This window comes from Suillus discolor (genome assembly GCF_016758755.1).
Source record: "Suillus discolor strain FC423 chromosome Unknown F5147scaffold_87, whole genome shotgun sequence".
Lineage (NCBI taxonomy): Eukaryota > Fungi > Basidiomycota > Agaricomycetes > Boletales > Suillaceae > Suillus > Suillus discolor.
In genome coordinates, this window is record NW_024541334.1 from 20,914 (window position 1) to 41,813 (window position 20,900).

Here is a 20,900-nt window from a genome sequence, read left to right on the forward strand (position 1 = left end):
TGGACAACCAAAGGTAAGCAACAGTCATGTTTAATACAAATGAACAGCGTAATTCTTGTCTAAAGAATGTTAGTAGCGAAACTGCAAAGGCCCATCTTCACGATAAGAGTCACCAGTCTCTCTTACTTGAAACCTCTGGCTATTATCATCAGCCTGATTTGGCCGGTGTGAGTAAGTATGATGTGGAGGATATGAATAATCCTCGTCATCCGCAAAAGGAGATGACTCGCATTGTCTGTAGATGGGGCGATAGTACCTTGTGTGAGAGTGTTCGTCTCGCTCTGGGTATACAGGAGGTGAACGTGAATATTCACGACGGCGGTTTGGGGCAGCAAAATTCCTGTCCTCGCGACAATGGTAGGGCTCACATCTGAGTAATTAAGTTAGGCTGCTGCAACTTGTAGAAGTAAGTAAAGACATACTCCAAGTCTGTGCCATTGTGAGAATGAGGGGGACGCTCCTCCATGCACCGCGCCAATGTAGGGTCAGCCTAAAGAAGATCAATATTGAATGGAAGATGGAGTAATACAGTATTTACCCATGAAATTTTCTTCGCCTTGAATGGCAGGCTAGTCTGTTGTTTTCCACCACCGGTGGGTTCTTCTCTCCTTATAGGCAGAGCAGGGCGGGATTCACGATCCAACACATCTGGCACTCGGGTAGGATGACTTCCTTCTCGGCGATGTACTGGCGTGATATTCACAGAGTGACGTTGATTTGATGGCAAGGTCGGGGGGCTCAAAGTAACAGGTGGTTCATGGTCTCTTGGCAGCATTTCTTGAGTAGAGGGAATGGGGGCATCCGAATGTGCTTCATTAACTGCTAACATATCTTCAGGGATTGACAGCTTGAATTTCGCAGAGTCGACCAGCTTGCACAGCACGACATCCAAGGTACTAGTCACCAAGGGGATGTCCAACATCTCCGGCACCTTGTCCTGGAGCTGCTTGAGACAATCTTGCATAATTGATATCAGAAAATGAAAGTATAATAACAACCTGGAGACTACATACCATCTGGCCAAGCTGCGAACTCAATCTCAGGTACAGTAACATCTAATTTGCTCATGATATCTTCCACAGTGTGGTCCTGAGCTCGGTGCTTGCCCTTAGACTTCTTTTTCTCTAACTCAAACAAGTTCTCAGCTTCGGTCTGGAGTTCTGCCTCATAGTATAAATGCACTTTGCGCTTGATGAAAGGGATGATGAGCAGCTTGAGATGCTGTGAACTCAGGTAGTGAGGATTGAATTCGGGACCAATAGGTGGAACATTGTCAGGCCAGTTCTTGATCATGAACTTGTACTGGAAAGCATAGTCAAGAAGCTTCCGCCACTGGACTGCTTTAGGTCAATACCCAAACTTTGCTATTTAAGCAGACTCCAGTTAATTGTTGAATGTAGACAAGCTTGAGTACTCACAAGTATTCTCAAGCACCATAATTGGCCATATCCTCCTGTAATGGTCGCGGGGAGGCTCATTCGGCTTTGAAAGTAGAATTTCATAAGCCCCTACTCCCCCATAAACTGCAGCACAGATATGTTGTAGCCTTTCGCTCTGTGAACATGTCAGAAGGTAGCAAAAGTCTTAAAGAATAAGATGCACTTTGTTGTGGTCACAACTCAATCTAAGATTGCGCAAGCGTCCAGTTGATGCTCATTGATCAAATTGACTATGAGGTCGGAGCCCACGACAATGCTGGATGCCTGTTGAGCAGCCTCATCTTGTGTTGTATCAAATATACAGCTGACGGCCTCCACTCCTTCAAGGTGAGAATAAGCAGACAACTATATCAAGCCATTAGCTATAACGCAGAATGTGCAAATGAGGCAGATGTACCTTTCTTGCAATATCCTCCCTCATTGACAAGATGGTCTTGGCGCGTGATTGGTTGGTATTGCCACCAGTAATGTTATAATCGTGAATTGTGTCCCACTGTCCATCCTCCTTGCCCATTGCATGGTAATGTTTGCATTGACGTTCTTTCCAGTCGATGATAGCTGTTACTCTCAATTTAGCCTCAGCTACACCACTGAAAGGGGCACTGACATTCTTTGTCCTTGTGCAGGTTATTATCCATGAACCAGCATTGGTGGGCATTCCAATCGGACTCTGACCACGAATGCTTGATGGACAGGCCGGCCTCGATGAGAATACTACGTGCGGACTTGCCATACTTGGCGCCAATGACCCAAGCTTCTTCTACTGTTGTCCAACCAAGTTCCTGGGCCTCATTGATGCCCTCCTGACATAGCCGGCCTCGTTTTAAATGGCCTGGGAGTTCTTGCTCATCCTCACTGGGGTCGTTGTCTGGCGTAGGGCCAAAAACTATACCAGCTGGAGTGGGGTTGTCACTTGAATGTAAAATAGATGTATGAGCATGCTTGGTGCAAATGGTTGTTGAGCAAGTAGTGTCCTGAGAAGTGTTGGCCGAGGTAGTTTTGACTGCTGAAGACGTCTTCCGGCGCTTAGTAGGCGGTGAAGGCGGACTGTTATGGTCGTGGTCGGGGTCTTCATTGCCATCTGACTTGTAGGCGTAAACTTGATCTGATGTTGCGGGACCTTCACGTTTTGCCTGGGAAAAAGTGTAGCTGCTATCCAACAGAGAGGTTTGAGACCCATCATCGAAATTGTAGTTGGTTTTCTTGACGTTTCAGGGCCGAAGTCTCCTGGCTGCATAGAATAGATAATTGTCAGTCCTCCCTCCAAGAAAATGATTAAACAGTATATACCTGGCGAAGTCTTTGCACACCTGAGGTCCTCATTATTCTCATCATCCTCAGGTTCCTCATCGGTAGCTTTGGCGCCATTGTCGCTATCGCCTTCTATGTCATCTTCATGATCACAGCTGTCAGCCATCCCAACCATAGATTAAACAAGATATAATATACCTGGTGAAGTCTTTGCACATACGAAGTCCTCGTCCTCATCCTCGTGTTCCTCGTTTTTGTTGGCCTGGCTGTGTTCATGGTCTTCGTTACCATCATCGTCATGGACATCATTGTCGCCAACAATGACCATGTCATCATCTTCATCCATGTGTTACGACTGGGGTATGTCGAGCTGTCTTAGTCCGAGTGGACTGAGATTCGGTGAGACAGACGTGGTTCTTCTCTCGAATGAGAGGTCAAAGGTTTCTGGCTAAGGCAAGTATCGGCGACTTCCTTAGAATAGTGGTTCTTAGATAGCAAGGTTGGAGACCTTGCTAAAGGTGTTACGTCGACTGTTGGTCGGCGTGTGCGAACTAGGATAGGTCTTCTCAGCGACGACTCGAGTGAGTCTACTGAAGCTGAGCGTGGTCTAGCCTTGACGGAACGTCAAGGATTCCTCCGGCGATCTCGGTAAGACGGCGCTCGTCGAGATGCAGGGCTAGCGGATACGTGCTAAGTCGTATGGGGGCGACTTAGAAGTGTGGTCTCACACAAGGAAGCTGGTAAGCTTAGATGAGCAAGTTCTGGGGATGAACCTAGTAGATTAAAGTAAAGTCTAAGTACTATAATCTGTGTCTACTTATAGGGAAGTACTACAAGTATTCTAGCTCAGTCTGTAATCAATAGTATATCGTAAATCTATGATAGCCAGACATGAGGTTCAGATAAGATACATGAGGCTTAACCTCTGATCAAGCATGCGGCGCCAAGTGCAGCTGCGCATAGGTACAGGAGGCGCCAAGGGCGCTCTGGATCTTCATGAAGCGACATGCTGTATACATGCGCTGATCTAGGGTGTCCATGAGGCGTACAGCCTCCATGGAACAGGTACAAGGCCGTCTAGGCCAGGGGCGGGGTCATAGCGCCTTGAGGCGGGGTCATAGCGGTCCAGACCGCTGTCTTTCTAGGCGCAGGCGGCGCACCGCCGCGTGGGGAGTCTAGCAGAGCGGGGGCAGGCGTAGGGAGAGCTGGGGCTCTAGTAGGTGTTACAGATCCCTGTAACAAAAGGACTTGTTCCAGGTAAAACCCAGTAGATTAAAGTGAAGAGCTACATGTGGTACACTATGTATCTATATAGCGAGAGTTCAAGTGGAGCTTGTAAATGTGTATCAAGATAGAAGGCGGACAGCCCGCTTGGTAAGTGATAAGAGATAAGAGATAGGAGATAGTAACCATGGTGCAGACAGCCCGCTTCGATAAGAGATGATCGGCTAAACATAGTGATGGTTACTGGTACGGAAAGTCAGCTTGGTGATGATATGAGTAAGGGTCTGAAAAGTGATTGGTCGCTCGTTAAGGGCCGTATCCATGTACCATTGTCCGGTAACAAAGGAGAAACGAAGAGAATGAATATACCGTAACACCATGTGAGATTCTGCAGCCAGAAGGTCATCATCGGTGTCAGAGGTGTCTATGAAAGGGGTCAGTGTGGTTATTTTAGTTAATACCATAGATCATTACCTGGGGCACAGTCGTTTTGTAACTGAATGTCAGAAGAGACTGAGTCCACTGAAGGTTTTACGTTTCATTTATGAGGGCGAGCAAGGATCTGAGCATAGTCATCGAAGGTCATGATTGATGAGCGTCGGGGTAGAGGACGAGGGTTGGGGCGGTTAAGGCCATCTGTAACAGGAGAGAGCTGAAGGATGGGACTTTTTTCGTTTATGATTTTGCTTGGTTGGAGGGTTGATAGCAATACCACTGCATGTGCGCATGACATAGCTACCGGATACTGTGGAGCCTTGAGTGCCAATATTAGTTGCACCACGACGGGCTGCATTTCTGGTGGAGGGTGCCATTAAAACGTAGATGGGCTTGATACTGAGAAAAGGGGTGCTTCTAACACGAATGTTAGAAGCAGGCAGCTAGTAAAACACGAAGTCTTACAGTTATTTTTCAAGACTCAAAGTCTTGACAGGACAATAGAAGAGTATGGGAGACAAAGCTGATTGCAAGTCAGAAGAAGAAAAATTCTTGCCAAAAATACATGAACATTGTGGATTTTAACTGACCATAAGACGCCCAATACACATTGAAAAAACCAAAAAAATAATCAAAAGCTACAATCTGCCCAATCGACACTGAAACAAAAAGAGTTCCATTGAAACAATGTCATTAGAATAATGCAATATTCACCGCAAACGATCACATACTAACTTATTGCAGATGGCTCACATTAACAAAGCTTCGAAGCTTACGTAAACATGGGTGATTGGGCAAAGATGTGCATCTTTGGTGAAATGAAGTGGCGGTGCTTAAACTTCTTCAGTATGATCGTCGCTATGCCGCAAGCGTCATAGCTACCTCAAAGGCAGCAAAGAGGTCAAGATAGGCATGTGAGTAGTTATGGCTCCTCAAGAAAATGATGGTCTATCATATACATAGGTATAACTATTCAGGTGTGCAATGTCAGTTACTGTAAGCCAGTAGTGTATGTGTAGACTAAACTGTACCAATGTTCTGATTGGGTGACAGGTGCTCGCTCTAGCGCTTACTGCCTAATATGGTAATGGCTGCTCACTGCGGACAACAGCAAGCGCACAATTTTACTCAAACAGGAGAAAGAAAGTATCAGCTAGTAAATAAAGAGCCTGTCACGTTGAATCAACATGCGGGGGACATAGCGCCAGTCTACCTTCAAATTAGCTTGGTTGTGATCTGTAAAATGGAGAAAGTGTCACTTCAACAACTTGAACTAGAAGGGACCAAACTTACATTGATTTCTTGGATCTGGTTCTCGAGACCACCAATATCTGTTACAGTCATCTGCAACATCTACAGGAGCCCCCGCTCTGCTAGACTCCAGATGCGGCAGCACACTGCTAGAACTTAGAATGACAGCGGTCTGGACTGCTGTAACACCGCCCCTGGCCTAGAAGGCCTTGTACCTGGTCCCTGGAGGCTGTACGCCTCATGGACACCTAGACTGGCGTATGTTGCCTCATGCCGCCTCATGTAGATGTGCAGCACCTCTTGGTGCCTCATGCTTGATCAGAGGTTAAGCCTCATGTATCTTATCTCACCTCATGGTGGACCTCATGTCTTGTTATCCCTGACTCCATAGATCCTTAGATACAGACTGAGCTTGAACCCTTATGTACAGACAGTATATAAGCAGATAGATTATTGTATTAGTTCTTTACTTTAATCTACTAGGTAGATCCCCAGAACTTGGTCTTTAGCTTGTCTAATCCACTTGCTTCCTTGAACACCTTGCTGCACTTCTAAGTCACTCCCCACGCCTTAGCCATATTCTCACTAGCCCTTCATCTCGACGAGGCACCACCCTTACCGAGATAGACAGAGAGACCTCTCGACATTCCGTCGACCTGTAAGAAGACCTTGACACACTTCACGCGACGGTCCATTCGGACCAGTGTTGAGAAGACTTATCCTAGTCGTAACAATATCAGTGTGAATTTCTGTGAGATCCTTGTCCAAGTTCATGATGCTGACTAGTTGACAAAACTAGCAGTACTGATGATAGTGTGGTCATCATCAACAATCTCCTCCAGCATGTCAAAAAAGGTATTCTTACAAGTATACCCGCCAGTCTACTTTGTGTATCTCACTGCTTTTGTCATGTTAGCTAGTGTGAAGCGGGCAGAGTAGTTACTTGAGAGTTCACCTTCTCCACTTCCCGAACAAGTTTAGTTAGTGGGTCCCACCTTTTGCGTAGCTCGACCTTTGATTATCTGTTGTAAGTAGAATGTATCAATTATAATAATGTAAGATGGGGGGAGGACATACTGATCGGTAGTTAGAATACAAAGTACTTGAGATGTTCGAAATCCCTGGAGACAATCAATTAGAATACAATAGCTGGAAAAGGGCCTTCACTGAGGATGGATGAATATGGGCGAATTGACAAGCTCAGTGTCAAGCTGTGTTGAGGTAGGTAGGACCATCAGACAGCCAGGTAGCCCTCGATGACACTAAGTCACCCAGGCTAATTTTGTCTGCCTCGAAGGCAGAGAAAGCGATGGGGCCAGATGAGGAGGAGGTGATGCTGTGTTGAGGTAGGTAGGACCATCAGACTCGTAGTCAGACAGCCAGGTAGCCCTCAATGATGCGAAGTCACCCAGGCTAATTTTTTCTGCCTCAAAGGCAGAGCAAGTGATGGGGCCAGTTGAGGAGGAGGAGATGGGGGTAAGCGATGATGAGGAAGAGATGGGTGGTAAGCGATGACGAGGTCACAGGTGAAGAATAATAACAGGCGACAAGTCAAACTTGGACTTAGTAATAAGATTGTCAAAATTGGAAGTTGGGCAATGGGCTTTCCCAGGCCTCGACCTGGGCTTTCCCAGATTGTACACGGGCTTTCCCACAATGATTCGAAGTGTGGACTTCACATTTCTTCACCCCCAACTCCTTTTCCTCATTGCTCGCCACCTAACTTGCCACCTAACTTCATCTCCCATCATGGTTCACATCGCCTGACTTCTATAGTCTACCATAGTCTACCTTCATGGTAGACGCACCGCGAGCAGCAACTTCGTGTTGCTTGCTGCTATTGATTGCTTAGACTTCGGTCGGCAGTCTTGTCTTCACTGGCACTATCTTGTCTTCCACCGGCAGTATCTTGTGTCCACCACCAGCATTGTCTTCAACCCCCGGCATTGTTTTCCACAGCTAGAACTGTCTCCCACAACCAGCATTGTCTTACATGGTCAGTATTGTCTTAAACTGCCAGGATTATCTTCAAACACCAGAACCATCTTAAACCTTCTGTCACTTGCTGATTCTTTTGACGCTATTACTGACATTCAGATTTCATTAAAGCCTGTGCTGTTGGCATCCACGGGTAAGTACATTCATTATATTTCATCACCCTATCTTGGCTGACATCCAGCCTTCTAACCAGTCTGTTCACTTCACTCAAGACTCCTCTCGTCTTTCGCCATAAGTTACAATGCTAAGTTGGTTCGTGCTACATTTACTGACATCACGCATTCATCAGATTTCATCAGAATCTCTCAAGACTGTTTTACTATCTGCCTTTGTGGTAGCATTTAAATCATCAGTGACTTCGAGTTGTTGCGTGATTTAAATTCATTCCTCAGTGACTTCGAGTCGCTTTGTGATTCCCTATTCTCAGCATCACCATTCCTGCAGCTACTGTTATGTCAATCCCTGTATTTAAACCATTCATGCATGATGGCTACTGTGCATTCTGGCATCTTCGTACCTCTACTGTCTTTGATTGACGATGTCTAGGTTATCTCACTGCTACTGATGCTTTCTGTGTGGCTGCATATGGCCACCGAGTTGTCACTACTCCCAACATGAAGTTTATTCCGCAACCCTTCGATAACAAATCCAACATAATCCAAGCATGAGCAGATGGCAGATATTGGGCCACGGATCCCTTTCAGTGGCCGCAGATGTACGATGACTTGTATGCTCGAAGTTTCGCCATTCCATGCCAGGAAGCCTATATGGGCGACACAAGCATGACCCATGTGTGGTTCAGGCCAACTTTCTCAAGTGACTTCGTGTCCCTTACTCCCAGTAGTCTTTTTGGTCAGCTCAAGCAGGACATTCTTGGCCATCTGAAGCGATTGTACGAGAAGGCCAGCAAGTGGGTTGGCACTTACAAGGCTGCAAGGTTGCATAAAGATGATCATCATCAAAAAATCGCCGAGGCTTAGGTTTTTCTAGTTAGATGTGATCAATGTAAACAAACATGGTAAATAAGGATCAAGCTTGTTAGTTCTTGACTATGCATTAACACTTAGAATTTCAATGCCCATGGGCTATGATATAGGCTTAATATTGATTGCCCTTGGCATCCTCCTGTCATCACAGGTCTCCTAGGCAATGCTCTGGCCTGGGGCTACCACCTTTCACCTTTGGTCATCTCCAATTATCTAGTCCTCACTTTTTGGTGGCAGTGTTGGAAGACTTGGCCATACAGTAGCACCCTGATATCCAATGTCCATGAGTTATGATACAGGCTCAATATTGATTGCCCTTGGCATCCTCTTGTCATTACAAGTCTCCTAGGCAATGTTCTGGCCTGGGGCTACCATCTTTCACCTCTAGTCATCTCCAATTATCTGGTGTTCATTTTTTGGTGATAGTGTCAGAAACAGTAGCACTTAGATATCCAATGTCCATGAGTTAAAATATGATAAGCTCATATGTCTTCATGACACATGCATTATCTAGGATGTAAGCAGGCCACAGCTTTCCTGAAATTATTGATGAATGGTGCCATCGGCGCACAAAACCAGCCTTTCGAAATAAGTATAATCAAATAACCAATTGCTCATTCATGCCAGATGGTGTGAGTAGTACGTACAGGCTTGCTAAAATCATAGGACACAGAATTCATATAGAAATCAGAGCATTCACCATCCTCCACTGTTGACCTTGCTCTCGAGTTCATGAGTAACAGCAGTTGGAATACCATGATTGAGCCACATTTTGCAGATTTCTTCCTACCTAGTTGGGTGTATCGACTACTAAGTATGTCCACTGCAGTTGAGCATCCAATCGAAACTGAACAGCAGAGCATGTGGACTCGCTCTTGTGTGCACATATTATGCTCCTCTCTAATTCCTAACTCATTTTGACAGTAGTGACTTGCCATACACCAAGGACACAGTATGTCTACCTACTTGTGTGATGGGCCGTAAACTTCATCTTTTGTTAGGATAAGAATACTTTCAGAAATCGAACCAGACTGGTGAGTCGAGTTTCTTCTCTGTGACTCTGTACTCGCTCAACTGGTGAAGGCTACTCGATTACGGTCATAAATACCAACATAGGTATGCTGCAGGTTAATTGGTACTTAGTTGTAGTGGTCAGTCAACATTGTCGTTCTGCTGTTGACATTCGGCAATTTTCGCCTGGAATACCTTGATGTTGTACCTGTATCGTGAGGTAGCATTGAGGGTGCCAAGAGGCCTGGAGCTGTAAATACTTATTGATAGAAATATATACATCCGTAAAGCTTGCCGAGCTTCCCTGAGTTGAAAGTCCGAAATGCCAATGGAAAGTTAAATGCTAATATTTATTACTGAAATCCTTGTCAATCATGGGTGCTGGCCAGTCCAAAGTGGACACAGAAGAAAAGGTCTTTTACAACGAGACACCCATACAGGTTTGGTCTTCTTCCTATCCTAAAGGCTAGTCTTCTGAAGTTGTGTGCAAACATCAAGTTCTCGCAGGATGTTGTGAACCACCTTTCAGATCACTCAATGTCACCCGACACCTCTCCAGAACGGCAATCCACACTTGATGCCCACGTACGTGCTCGCATATAGGCAGAGCTGCAGCATCTACGAGCGGAAGAGGAAAGTGTGCAGAGGGAAATTGAACTCGCTCTTGAAAGGGAGAACATTGACCGGGAGAAGTCCTCAGCAGGCGGAAAGGTTGCCGAGGGCGATGTCAAGAACAGCATGACGTTGATGGGGGATCTTGAAGAGATTCATACCAAGGTGGACAGATTTCAGACCAGGAGACAGCTCAGCGATTATCCTGCGGTCAAGGAAAGCGGCGAAGCAGTGGTGTTATGCTATAGGTGAGCCTATGTCAATTTTTTATTCCGTCCTGAGATCACTCATTTGTCGCTCCCATAGACAAAATCCTACCACACCATTGGACTATGTGCCCGACAATAATGGGCTTTTAGACGATTGAGATCAATCTCCGTATCTGAATGAAAGACACTGCACCGTGACGTATCTGGTTGTACATGAGGTTGTCAGTACCAATCATGTTGCTATTGGAATTCACACATTACCTTGAAACACCAGATGTCAATTGTGCAGGGCAAGGTGAAGGTAAGGGCAATTCGAACTCGTTGGATTTGTCAAATATTGTGTCTCCCATGGGCTAGGTAAAATTGACGCGGTCCTACCGCAGCAGTATATCAATAGCCTACATAGCAGCGGACGATCCAATAGTTAGCATTAATTCATTGACTAGAAGCACTTGCCATTGGACCTGGTCTTCTGCAGGTGGTAGTGAACTTGAATGACTTCACCCAGGTGGGCAGGTCAAGCTTGATGGTGTTGCGGTCTGCTATCATAGTGTAGTAAGTATTAGTAACGAGGACTTGAACATAATTTCGAAAATTTACCTTGCTGAAAGTTATCGTAAATCGACGTTGAAATCTTGCAAGCTTGCGTTGGTTGGCAAAATCGACAAGGAGTCAGAAAATGGTCTGCTTAGAGCCGAGTCTGCAGTGAATGACTCAGTGCAACATGATGAGTGTGACATATCACATAATCTGTGTGACAAAGCACTTCAATTGACACATAATTCTGTACATAATAGATACCCGGAAGTAGATGTATTGCCCCCTGATCCAACAATAACAGCACAGTCAAATTAAATGGGCTCTGATGTATTCAGTGAGAATGGCGATTCAGGGAGCTATGAGTGCCATGAGAGCGGTTGTGCATGCAGCTTTCCATGCAGCGACAAAATTTGCAGCAATATTCAGATAGGTACGACACACTTTTTTTCAAAAGTTTACCTGAACTCGCTTAAATATTATGATACAGGCCTGAATGATTCCGTTTAGATGATGCTCTACTTTGGTTTACGTCGACTTACTTTCTTAATTATCCTGTCTCATCTCACACTGACATTCTCCGAGTCCTACTACATAATCACATACCTATCCCCCATCTTGTAGTACTCCCCCTGCCCATTCTCATACCCATGCTGTACCTGCTCGCCCTCCTGGGGAAGAATCATCAAGGGATGCAAATAGGTCGCGAAGAGACTCTCTTCCCCTTGCAGAAGCATCATTGGCGGGTGTAGAGAACTACCCTACATAGCAACATAGACCGCTGTAGTGTGAACCGCTAAAGAAGAAGAAAACATCAAGGATCATGAAAAAAATATGAAACAAGCACAAGACGTAGAATGTTTAGTACTGCTGCATGTTCCCCATCTCGTAGTACTCCCCCTGCCCATACTCATACCCATGTTGTACCTGCTCGCCCTCCTGGGGAAGAATCATCGGGGGATGCAAATAGGTCGCGAAGAGATTCTCTTCCCCCTGCAGAAGTATCATTGGCGGGTGCAGAGAACTAAAAAGAAATTAGCATGCATCAAACAGAACAAAAAACTTACCAGACAGGAACTCCAAGTGATCTCACGGGCGAGAGACTTGAAGTACAAACACTAGCCATACTCATACCCATGCTGTACCTGCCCACCCTCCTGGGGAAGAATAGTTGGGCGAAGAGAATAAGGTCGCAAAGAGACTCTCTTCCCCCTGTGGAAGTATGATTGGCGGGTGCAGAGAACCAACCAAAAAATTAGCATGTGTCAAACAGAACAGAAGACTTATCAGATGGGAACTCCAAGTGATCGCATGGGCAGGAGACTTGAAGTAAGACAAGGGACTATCACGGTATTGAATGGGTAATGTTGTCCATTCATTCCACCTATATAAATAGTGGCAACTGGATCAAAATAAGGGTGAAACAAAGTGTACATACAGTGGGAAGTGTGGAAGGGTACGGTCAATGGCTTGTTACCATCTACCAGGAGCAGGAGACATAGAGGTCTGAAAAGGGCCTGACATTGAGATCAACATGAAGAAGTTACATACAAAAGAGAAATGTACACACCTCAGTTCTAGGTTCTCAAGTAACTCTGGAACAGACGGATGTGGTATTGATCCCTCTCGCCGAGAACTAGTGCTGAGTGTGGCCTGCAAAAAATAAGCAATAGTGCATACATACGGAAAGTGAGGGGGAGCTTGAGATCAGAGAGCTTTCAAAAGGTTGTCTCGGTTGTCCTTGTCCGTGAAGAAAGTGAGAGTGAGGCGCAACAATGCTGAAATAGAGAAGCTCAGAATACATGGTAGTACAGGATGCAAGTCGAAGTCAATGTGGAGAAACTAAACAGGTTATACTAGTGTATTATTCAAGGCCTCAACTTTATATTAAAAAAAGAATCGTCAATCGGAGGCTGTAGGTATTGTGCATCCACTGTGCCCTGAGATGGAGCATGATCATAGATTCTAATCAGGGCACCTATATTCACTCTCCTGCGCTTTCCGTCTTTGTCTATACCATAGACATTGATGTCTCTGAAGCAAATCGGAGACTTGAGTTGATCATAGGAAATGAAGATTGAATGAATTACCTGATGTATCCCAGATCACGTCCAACGTCTTGAATCTCCGTCAGAGGAGGACCATGAAGGCGCCCAATTCTACGATAAAGCTTGATCACAGCTGCGTCACCTGTCCTGTTGAGATTGCGATTGAGTGCTTTCTGACAGTATTCGTAGAACTTAAAATAAAAGTCAAAACTAAGTTAACAACAGAAAGATATAAGTCACTGACGAGACACACTATCAGAGAGATTATCCTCATATTAGGATTTCCCCCTTGGTCAAGAACTTGATCCCAGTATAAGTCAGCAACACAGACATTTGGGTTAGATGCGATTGGGCGAAGGATCATATAATGCCAGAGTTCTTTTGCCATTTGGAGGCCAAGTATCTCTATCACAATACGATGCTAAGAAATGAAGTGAGGTAAATGATTTGGTGATACATTTAACTCACATTGAAAGCCACTAGTGTTTGGTCTTGTCTTTGATCGAGCTGAACTGCTGCTTGATCAAGCACAGCTGTCATCCTCGCAATCCTTGTTTGCCCTTCATCAGTGTTAAGACAGAAGCCCAGATCCTCGGAAGGCTTCAGACAGTGCCCTATCACTTTCCTAAGATCCGAAAGACTTGAATTCGGTGTGTGGTCAAACTAGTTGATATTGTTTGTTATCGTCGATATTTGAAAAAAAAATTACATATTCACCGTGCCACGCAGATGATGCCAATGGAATCTCACTCCTGTCGTAAACTCCACTAGAGACAGACAGCTAGCATCAGTTCAAAAACTAAAGATAAACAAAATAGTACTCGCAATCAATATTTTGACAGTCCTGGTAAGATAAGCTGATACGCAACAAAGCCTCCAAGAAGCACTGGGTGATGAATTGATGTCGATATGGCCATAACTTGACCACCCTCATGGCATTGCCATAGTGCCCCGTGATGAGACTTCCAAACAGTATCATCTTCAATGATCTCGCAATCGATAACCATGGATGGTCGACTGGTAGGTCCCCTAAGATGGACTGACAGCATGAACTGTCACCTGATGGGCTGTGCTCTGTCCAGCGCAGGTCCTCTGGTAAACGGATGATCTGAGGGAGAATTAACTCATCTACATTGACGAAATCCTTAAACGTCGGAGTCTGCGATGGAAGTATTACCGGTACTGGAGCTGATGCCTGAATAGGTGTCTGTGCAGTCGCTTGGGCCAGTGGTGATATGGGTGTAATTCTGGGTATCAGCGCTGAACCTATCGCACTGGAGCTAGGAACGAAGTTATATGCTTGCCCTATCATAATCAGTCGATGCACTCCCAGGAAGCGAAACACATATGGTAATCTTGCTGGAAAGACGCAGTAGTATAGTCTTCCGTGTATACCTGCCCAACAGAACTATCGTCAAAATCTTCAGTGACCATACCATCTATGATATCGTCCAGGCCATCAAAAATGGCCTCATTGTAATGACCATAAGGCCACGGTGCCAGTTTGGCGATGAACTTCCTATCCACTGCTGTAGTCAGCTAATGATGAAGAGGCGGAGGGACAAAAGTTACATTCAGGCCACATCCAGACTGCAATCAACCGGTGATCATAAACTCTAGATACTACTTCCTCATTGTGGCTAAGCTCGTCCTTATCTTGGGGCTGTATGACAAGATATGTCAACGTCCAAAAAATCGAGGTAACGAGGTCTTGCACGGTAAGACCATAGATGGGTACCAAAACCTTGTACTCAGCTCTTCCGGAAGCCTTAATGAGAGGACCGCTATGACCATTCATGCCAATATATCCTAAGAGATCCTTCTGGAGAGGCCAAAAGTCATCCATGGATACTTTTGTAGGCCACTATAGACGCATGATGATATGAATGGTCAACAAACTTTAGTAGGAATAGACTCACATAACAAGGTCCAATGTTTCTCCGGGACAATATGTAACATGCGAAGTCTAGATCCAGCCTCAGGTCACTGAAGCTACCCTGCAATATAATATAGTTCTTTGTCTTATAGTAGGGAGGGAAAAAATCACCTCCTCCTAATGTTCGAGTTATTTTAGTATAAATTTGAATGCAGATGGCTGTACAAATAGTACACATCGTATGTTCAAACCCAGTGATAATTCCGGGTATATGGTTGTATATGTAAGTCATAATCGAAGAGTTGGACTGGCACGAGCAGTGAGAATGAATTGAGTGGGTTACCTATGAGTATTCATACTCAATTGTGGTGGGCCATGGGTCAGATTGATGCAGTGAGGTTATGACGGACGACAGAAGGGATGTGATAGGGCATGTGCAGAGAGGTCTAGGGTAGTAGGGTAGTAGGGTTGAACTTGAATGTTGAATGAACTCCATGATGAGAAATTAGTAAAGACTTTGACGTAATTAGACACACTGTGCTGTAATAGTGGGTATGCATGACAGAAGGGCAGTGATAGCCTGAGGGCATGTGCAGAGAGGCCTAGGGTTTGAACATTCATAAATTGGACTCGTGCTCGATAAATTTAAACATAATTGAATGCACTATGATAGAGATGTCGTAGTCACACCACTATGGGACGACAGAAGGGCAGTGATAGGGCAAGGGTAGAGAGGCCTAGGGTTCATAATCAAACTCGTGTTCAATGAACATGTTGTCCAGCTCCTCCACAACAGATTCCATGCTTCCATTTTTCTCCTGGCCAAATAAAACTTCTTCTTCTACCCCAGCATAGTCATAGTCTGAGTCTTCGTCATCTGGCTCCCGATGGTCTAGATCGTCTCCATCAATGTCTAGACCATCAGAAATGTCGTGAATGACAAGCCCCTTGATATCAAACCTGACATTATGAGAGTAAATATGGCCTACCCCAAGACCATAATGAAACTGCATGAGCATATCTCTGTCAACAAATCTAAACAATGATCAGTGGATAGGAAGTACTAGGAAGTTTCAGTGCACTCGCCTATTGACATAATATTCACACCAGTCTCCTTTGTCACCAGCTGTGCCGGATAAACCTCTGGCATCCTTATGCTTCATTTCTTTGGAGAAGCAAGGAATCAAGTGAGTTGCTCTGAGGACGTCAGCTGGATTCAAAAACCCAAAAGAGCCCTCGCTATCCAATGGAGGAAATTTAAGGCGATGCAATGTAGTGATGCCAGAGTCAACATGTACTTCTTCATACCAATGCACAAAAAGAAACTCCAATCTATGGGTGGTATGGTATGGACTGCCAATATAAACCACATTGACATGGTGGATGCCTAATACCTTGGCGTAGCGGTAGTGCGTTCTAGGTTCACCATGGTCGCTGAGGACCATAATGTTGCAGTGCCAAGTTTTGGGGTTGATGACGTCTTGGTCCCTCCTAGTGTCATAGGTCGTGTAGTTGATTCGAGCGATGTTGTGGTGGTAAATGTGATTTTGTTTGAAGAGAACGTTAGTGATATCTCCTTCTGCTTCTTGACCAGATTGAGAGAGTTGAATATGACTGAGAAGATGATCTTGCAAGCGTGAAAAGTAATTCTATAGAAAGCATATCAGATGAGAGAATGTATGCATTGTCAATAGTCACATACCTTTATGGCTGGGTCACCCTCTCTAGCTCGAAGATAGGAGCCGATATCATCGTGGTTTTTCTCACTCTGGCCAATGTGATGATGTACAGAAGGATTACTCGTTGTAATATCTGCTGCATCACCTGATTGTGTCTGTTGAAGACGACTCTTGATGCGCCTGATTCGAGTTTGGCGACATTCAGTTTGTGTGAGCTGCCTGATAAAAGATTTTCGATCTGTCCGGAGGTATCTTCCCTTGCCAATGCGATGCTCTAGTTCTCCCTATCAAAGTGGTCAAAACCAAGGAAAGCTGAGGTGCTCGGAAACATACAGGCTGTTACAAGTAACATCGGTCACGTGGCCCCCCTATCATTTTCCCCTCATCCTCGCCCTCACCACCTACCGGCTCCTCCTCCTCTACCGACTTTCCGTTGACCGGATCCTCGGGACCGTTCCCGTCCCTCGCATCATCCGCCACTATGCACGTGCACTGCACGTTCCTCTTCTGATTCGACCACCAATGTGGTCCCGCACCTCTGACTCGGTCTGACTCGTGCCACCAATGTGGCTTTCCTCTTTCTGTTTCCCCTGACTGCGGATTCCCGCACGTTGTATTCTTACCGTTGGTCCGTTCCAACGTTTCTCGGTCTCATTCCACATTCGACCATCCATCACTAATCCGGCTATGTTGCCAACGCACCTATACCATATTCGCATCCCCTTTACCCTTACCTACTGTGCGGTAGCCTTGCCCTTAACCCTCTCCACTTAGTATAAGTAGTCGGTCACTCTGTACTAGATTCTCTAACTTGAATCTACTCAATCTTCCCTGGAACATACTTCCCTCAGAAGCCCCCTCAGCTTCTGTCTCTAGTATCTTTTCTTAGTTGCTCATCGCGACTAAGTCTACCTCGATCGACCTCATCGTTCGGACAAGACTGTCCTTACCTTGAGTGACTTCTCCAAGACATCCGTCTACGAAGTCACGTGACACGCGCGTACTGTGATAGCTGCCGACACGACCGTCGCCAGTATCACTTGCCATACCGGACTCTTCCGGTTACGTCACGAAACGTTAGTGGACGACGCCCCTCTTAGGGCTCCGCCTAACAGATCTATTTGAGTGCGTAACACAGGCTCTGTGCTATAAGAGTCGGTTGTACCAAAGCATCTTATACATGAGACATAATCTCCAAGGGCGTGAAATTTGTAGGTCTGGAGATTGAATGACACTTTCCTGTGCAATGGTTTGTCTGCAGTCAATGTCACCTTCTCTGCCTGACCGGCAGTTTTTTTGCCCTTGTCCACCTGAGATCTTCTGGTAGCTTCCTTTGCCTGACGCCTTGAACGAGCATTTACTTCCCTATCTAGTTCTCTTGCATCATAGGATGCACAGACAACCTCCTTGAATCGTCTAAACAGGTTACCGAGATCAACAGTCGTTGTATCAAGAATTTCTAATGTTAGGTCTGAATGCATCCGCAGCTTGGCTAAGCCATGCCAATGCGCCAAGGTAAACAGTAGATCTTGGATGATCTTATTGTGATTATTGTTTGGAAGCAGCCCATCAAATACTGGTATAGCGCACTTGAAAAGAGACTCAGTTTACTTATTGTAGCATAGAAGTCAACATACCTGAAGTAAGTCTCCAAAATTACGAGCAGCTATGTTTGACAAGTCAGAAGTATTCGCTGTGAATCGTCTGATAGTTGACTGTCCGAATGGTGGTACAAGTCTATATCTAGAGTGAATGATCAGCATTCTGTGGACAAAAGGTAGCGATAACATTAATTACCGCTGGTCTAACTCATGGACCAGATCTTTATTCACTGATCTTATGATCCTTAGCAAATGAACAAGTAGTGAGCGCCATATGCCAAGCTCAACTTCATGGAGAAGATCAACAACCAAGGCTTCAAACACATTGAAGCCGTGAGGACGTAGTCTATTAGACAGGACATTCTAGAGGGACTGGTCAGTTGGGTAAATGAGCAATGAAATATTACTAACACATGTAGGCACCCAGGAGCAGGGCTTGAGTATATTCTCTACTGCAGTACTGTCGACGCCATAATTTTTGTCATAGATGATCTTTCTTGCTGTGGTCACCAACTGATCATGTTCTTCACTTGAATGCAGGAGTGTAATCCTTTGCTGCCCATCATGTGGCATGCCAAGGTTGTGCAGTCTATTTTTTGGGATGAGACATCTAGGGCAAGGGCATCCTCCTAGCTGATGTATGGTCACAACAAGAACTCTGTTGTGGTGAGCTTCCGACCTAGTGTCTAAAGGTAATAACTCACTTCTCAGGATAATCTGCTGAGTATGTGAATATCCTTGGGTAGAATCTATGCTTGATCCCATCACAACACTCAATTACAATGCCATGTGCATATGCTTCCAAAAACTCGTCGTCAAGTAAAACTCCCCATTGAGCCTGGAATAACTCTCTCTGGCAGTGCGTCGTACATTCTCGTCCGACACCCTTCCCTTCTGTATGCTCGCAAGTAAAGTCCTTAAAAGAGTCTGGAAGCTGCATACAATAGTTGAGTCATTGAAGACGAAAGAAAACAGATAGGAAAGTTACCTTTTGAAAGTATGCTACATGATTGCTTAGATGGCAGGAAGTTTGCAGCGATGATATTTCGATTCATTCCCGAAATATAAGTAAACTGGCCAGAGCTTGGCATTGCCGAAACTTGTGAGGTGCGTAGCATCTGACCAGAACATGAGTGAGATTATCACCCTTGGTAGATCACAATCAAGTTCCCTGGGAGATTCTTGTAGTTTCTGATGCACGTCCATAAATGCTGGAGACTGATATAGCTCGCCTTGGATTTTCACCTCTCTTTGAAGATGGTCCGATTGCCATAGGAGCTCGTATGGCTCATAATGAAACAATTCATCATCACGTGCACTTGACAGCTTCTCTCGTATGACACCGACTAGAGAGCGATGATATAAATCCACCCCAGAGTACGTTTGAACTCCCGCTTGCTCATTGGTACGTGCGATGGGAACCTGAATAGATACTTGAGTTTTATGCCAGCCGGCGTCTTCATCTTCCCATTCTTCATTTCCTTCCTCGTAGTCATTCTGGCCTAAAGTCAAATTGATTTTCCTCCAAGGCGTCGCACGAACACCATCTTGATCAAAGCTTGAATCTGTGACGATATCGATAAGGTCATTGAAGCTTTGCTGAGATTTCTGTGCCCCCCATTCCAATACCAATCGCCTAGTTCCAAGGATGATCTATTGGGATATGGGTAGTAAGGAGAAGCTTCCTCTAAAGTGGGTGTCTTGCCATTTGATAGAAGTCTTTCCCTCCCGCTACCAGGAATAGCACTTATATCCTCTAGCATAATCACCTCTTCAGGATCATGAGATGGTGGGTTTGGGGAGAAGAACTGGCGCAGGAGCCCAAAGATGTTACGGGGAGTGCGAAAAGGAGGTAGTGCCTCTGAAGACTGAGTATGAGGGGGAGGGGGAGAGTCTGAAGACTGATCGATGTGGTTGGTGGGCACACTTGGAAGAGGTTGAGGTAGAATATCTTCAAATTGCCTGTAGCGTCTAGGTAACTGAATGTCCTGGCATCTAGTCCTATGCTGGGCCAAGGGTAAATCCTCTTGACCACTAGCACTGAGGGGTGCAGAGGCAGTGATTTCTTTCATTGACAAAGACTCGGAGGTGGAGACGATATCCACCCTGGGAGCATCATTTCCGGTGACTAGAAGATCTAAGGCTGGAGAAGTTGGCCTAGTATCGGGAGAAATAGGATGTGACGAGCCTCCCCGATCCCCAAGACATGTACGAGCCCTTTTGACAGACCCAAGAAGATCTTTGGCCTTATTCAAAGCAGAGAAAAGACGTTTTTTGCCCTTGACACAAGATTTTTGGTGTCTTGTGAAAGCACTTTCCTGCTGAAACCCTCAGCCACAATTACATGTGAATTTGGGTGGGATGACCTGGTTCATAGAAAGGCTTAAATGATGTTTAGATATGTGGTAAAGACCACGCAAAACTCTATTTCATTGACAGGGAGGAGCAGGCAATGAACGTGGATGATGAAATTGGCTCACTGCCGCACTGAGCGCAAGCAGCCATACATGTGAAATTAAGTAAGCACTGATAAATTGAGCTCATTGTTGTCAGGTGCCTGACAACAATGAGCTTGAGTTTTCTTTGTGACAAACATCAATATGATATCATGGCATCACACAACTCAGATACTTGTTGTACTCTACAATCTTTTTATGTGAGTCTGCCCAAGATCCCAATACAATCATCCAATCCATCGCTCCAAAGACACATATATATAAGTATATATATATATACTACAACA

The 20,900-nt window shown here is 45.2% G+C and overlaps 3 protein-coding genes across 3 annotated transcripts; 1 reads left to right on the top strand and 2 right to left on the bottom strand.

The window, feature by feature from the left end:
* Positions 1-69: 69 nt before the first annotated feature.
* F5147DRAFT_779487 (uncharacterized protein) lies at positions 70-3,036 on the bottom strand (the record flags this gene model as incomplete). Its single annotated transcript, XM_041442298.1, has 11 exons — positions 70-370; positions 423-490; positions 539-957; positions 1,014-1,337; positions 1,419-1,554; positions 1,671-1,784; positions 1,837-1,997; positions 2,047-2,591; positions 2,648-2,666; positions 2,730-2,831; positions 2,889-3,036. The coding sequence occupies 11 exons, from the start codon at positions 3,034-3,036 to the stop codon at positions 70-72; spliced, it is 2,337 nt and encodes a 778-aa protein (XP_041287015.1).
* A 6,933-nt stretch (positions 3,037-9,969) lies between these two features.
* Positions 9,970-11,191, top strand: F5147DRAFT_747979 (uncharacterized protein; the record flags this gene model as incomplete). The annotated part of the gene is made up of 5 exons (XM_041440003.1): positions 9,970-10,035; positions 10,094-10,180; positions 10,211-10,455; positions 10,514-10,541; positions 11,180-11,191. The coding sequence occupies 5 exons, from the start codon at positions 9,970-9,972 to the stop codon at positions 11,189-11,191; spliced, it is 438 nt and encodes a 145-aa protein (XP_041287016.1).
* Positions 11,192-11,809: 618 nt separating this feature from the next.
* Positions 11,810-17,603, bottom strand: F5147DRAFT_821542 (uncharacterized protein; the record flags this gene model as incomplete). The annotated part of the gene is made up of 24 exons (XM_041443705.1): positions 11,810-11,977; positions 12,021-12,165; positions 12,392-12,459; positions 12,524-12,606; positions 12,942-12,987; positions 13,044-13,192; positions 13,255-13,422; positions 13,470-13,664; positions 13,711-13,768; positions 13,842-14,030; positions 14,061-14,109; positions 14,179-14,281; positions 14,397-14,540; positions 14,626-14,865; positions 14,921-14,998; positions 15,414-15,457; positions 15,568-15,614; positions 15,649-15,790; positions 16,469-16,526; positions 16,580-16,840; positions 16,962-17,150; positions 17,180-17,258; positions 17,295-17,325; positions 17,507-17,603. The coding sequence occupies 24 exons, from the start codon at positions 17,601-17,603 to the stop codon at positions 11,815-11,817; spliced, it is 2,826 nt and encodes a 941-aa protein (XP_041287017.1). The 3' UTR covers positions 11,810-11,814.
* Positions 17,604-20,900: the final 3,297 nt, after the last annotated feature.